Source organism: Myotis davidii, unplaced genomic scaffold (assembly GCF_000327345.1).
Source record: "Myotis davidii unplaced genomic scaffold, ASM32734v1 scaffold3621, whole genome shotgun sequence".
Taxonomy (NCBI): Eukaryota; Metazoa; Chordata; class Mammalia; order Chiroptera; family Vespertilionidae; genus Myotis; species Myotis davidii.
This window is the reverse complement of record NW_006291124.1, coordinates 5,193-7,353: the sequence shown is the minus strand read 5'-3', so window position 1 is coordinate 7,353 and position 2,161 is coordinate 5,193. Positions and strand designations below refer to the sequence as shown.

Here is a 2,161-nt window from a genome sequence, read left to right as displayed (position 1 = left end):
CTGGTATCCACAGTGTCATTGATAAAAAGTGTTTCATATTTCTGAAACCAAGGCAAACTTATTTGTTTGTAGGTGCCTACTTCTTTCGGTTCTTTTGTCAAAACGAATAAATCGTAGGATTTGGTTGAACTTTTCTCTGGCCATAGTTTTTCTAAAAAATTCGGGACCCTACTTTGCTGACCATAAATAACTGAGTTTTAAATTTTTTGCCTCGTAGGCTCCATGAGCATATAAAATCCCAACAAATGCACCTATTTCCGGTAATGTTGTCCAGTCGTTCCTCAAAATTCGGCGGCCTTCTTCTTCTGTGCACTTTTTAAAAAATTTCCCCAAGCAGTCAAAATGACTGCTTTCGGGCAATATAGGTATAACACATATATATATACCGGAAATGAAGGAGGGGGAGGTAACTACAAATATTAATAAATGCATTTATATGTTGTATAAAAGTCACAAAATTCTAAGACATTCTGTCATTATATACATCATTGTTTTTCTAATTGAAATTAAAAAGCAGTCAAAATGACTTCTTTGGGCAATCTAGTGTTAAATATTGTGAGCAACGCTGGTATGAACATTTGTCTGCATGTTGGGGAAGGTCCTTAAGAAGATGTTAATGTCATTTCACCCACAAGCTGGACCTGGGCAATTGGAGGCTCCCCACTCCCTCCCCTGTGCTTGGAATGTGCTCTCCACATGCCTTCCCCAGGACACAGCCTTGGGATAGGAATGTGGTGATAAGACCATCTGGACTTGGTATGTGACCCAGTTAAGGCCTCTATATAACCTTTTAAGATCCTGGAAGGTGGACTCAGAAAACTACTCGTCTTGTGGTCATGAACAAATTTTCTTGTTTATTAAACCTGCCACCTACCAATAAGGACTGGAGGCCCTTTTTCTTCAGTCTCTCCCTGCCCTTCACAGATGGGAGCCAGTTTCAGATTTCCCTTGAGGGCTCCCAAGGAGGTCTATGAAGCCACAGTACAAGGTTTAGTGTGGATGTAGTGTTTATTATCTTGGGAACAAACCTAGAGGTGGAGGTGCTGACATAGGATAAGTCTATGTTCAAGGTTTCGAGTAAGTAGTACCAGTTCCTTACAAGTTTTAGTTTCAATTATGTGGTTCCCTCTCAATCAAAAGGAGAACACCCCCACCCCTCCCAGATGTAGCTGCCTTGAATAAATCTGGCCGCTTCAGTAAAAAAAAAATGTTCTAAGTAAACTGGGCCTCTTGAAAACCTGCCTCTGCTAACCCTTGTCAAGAGTCCAGTCCATACAACGGGCTGGTGAGTTAGATTCCTGGTAACTATGCCTGTAATTTCTGGAACTTGAGAATGAGCCCCTTTGTGTCCTTTCCTTCCCCAGTCTTTTCTTTAAGGCCTGAGCACCTGGAGTCATGACTCCACCATCCTCCTGGCTTCATGGCTCACCGGTGCTTGGAAAAGTCTGTCACTCCCTGTGCTACCTCTGTGGACTGAGTCTTCCTTTCTAATCCCACCGCTTGAGTCCACTTCAAGTGGAATCCCTCCTCCTCATGCTCCCTGCTGGGCTGGACCTCAGTCTGTACCTCCAAGGCTCATGCTGCTCTTGGTCATGATCCCCAACACAATCCTGATCATTCAAGGAAGAATCTAAATTGTTATTAACTGTTTATTAAAAAACAGAAAAAATACCTACAGGGCTTTCTCCTTTATGTCTGTCCCATAGAGGTTGTATTTGGCGGCAATGTAGTTGAGAATGGCTCTGGTCTGTGCCAGCTTCATCCCATCGATTTCCACCATGGGCACTTGCTGGAACATCAAAGACCCATCTTTTGAAAGAAGAAAGAAAGAGTAGAGTGAAATGTCTAATGGGTCACAGTCTTTTGAGATGAAAACAAGTTTGTTGAAATTATCAGGTGATACTTTAACAAAATGGCATTTTGTTCTTAGTTTTTTACAGTCCTTTTTCTTATCAGTCTGCTTTTTTTTTAAACTCATTATTTTATTTACCTTTTTATTCCCATCAGATACATGGTGATTGATTTATCTTTGTGGATATTTTTAAAAGAAGCTGGAGACAGGCTGCAGCAGGCTGCCAGCCCGATGGCATTTCAAATGGGAAGTTCTCACAGTAACTCTTATGGTGTTCATGGCATTTAAGGCAGGTTTTGAGAGTTTTTT

At 41.5% G+C, this 2,161-nt stretch overlaps 1 protein-coding gene across 2 annotated transcripts in view; it reads right to left on the bottom strand.

Moving 5' to 3' along the window:
- LOC102753133 (glutathione S-transferase A1) overlaps window positions 1-2,161 on the bottom strand; it is a 28,566-nt gene that overhangs the window by 25,839 nt on the left and 566 nt on the right. For both annotated transcript variants that reach the window (XM_015564330.1, XM_015564331.1), the window contains exon 2: window positions 1,677-1,809. In XM_015564330.1, coding sequence (XP_015419816.1) covers window positions 1,677-1,798 — 122 coding nt within the window. In that variant the 5' untranslated portion in view covers window positions 1,799-1,809. The remainder of the gene's footprint in view (window positions 1-1,676; window positions 1,810-2,161) is intronic.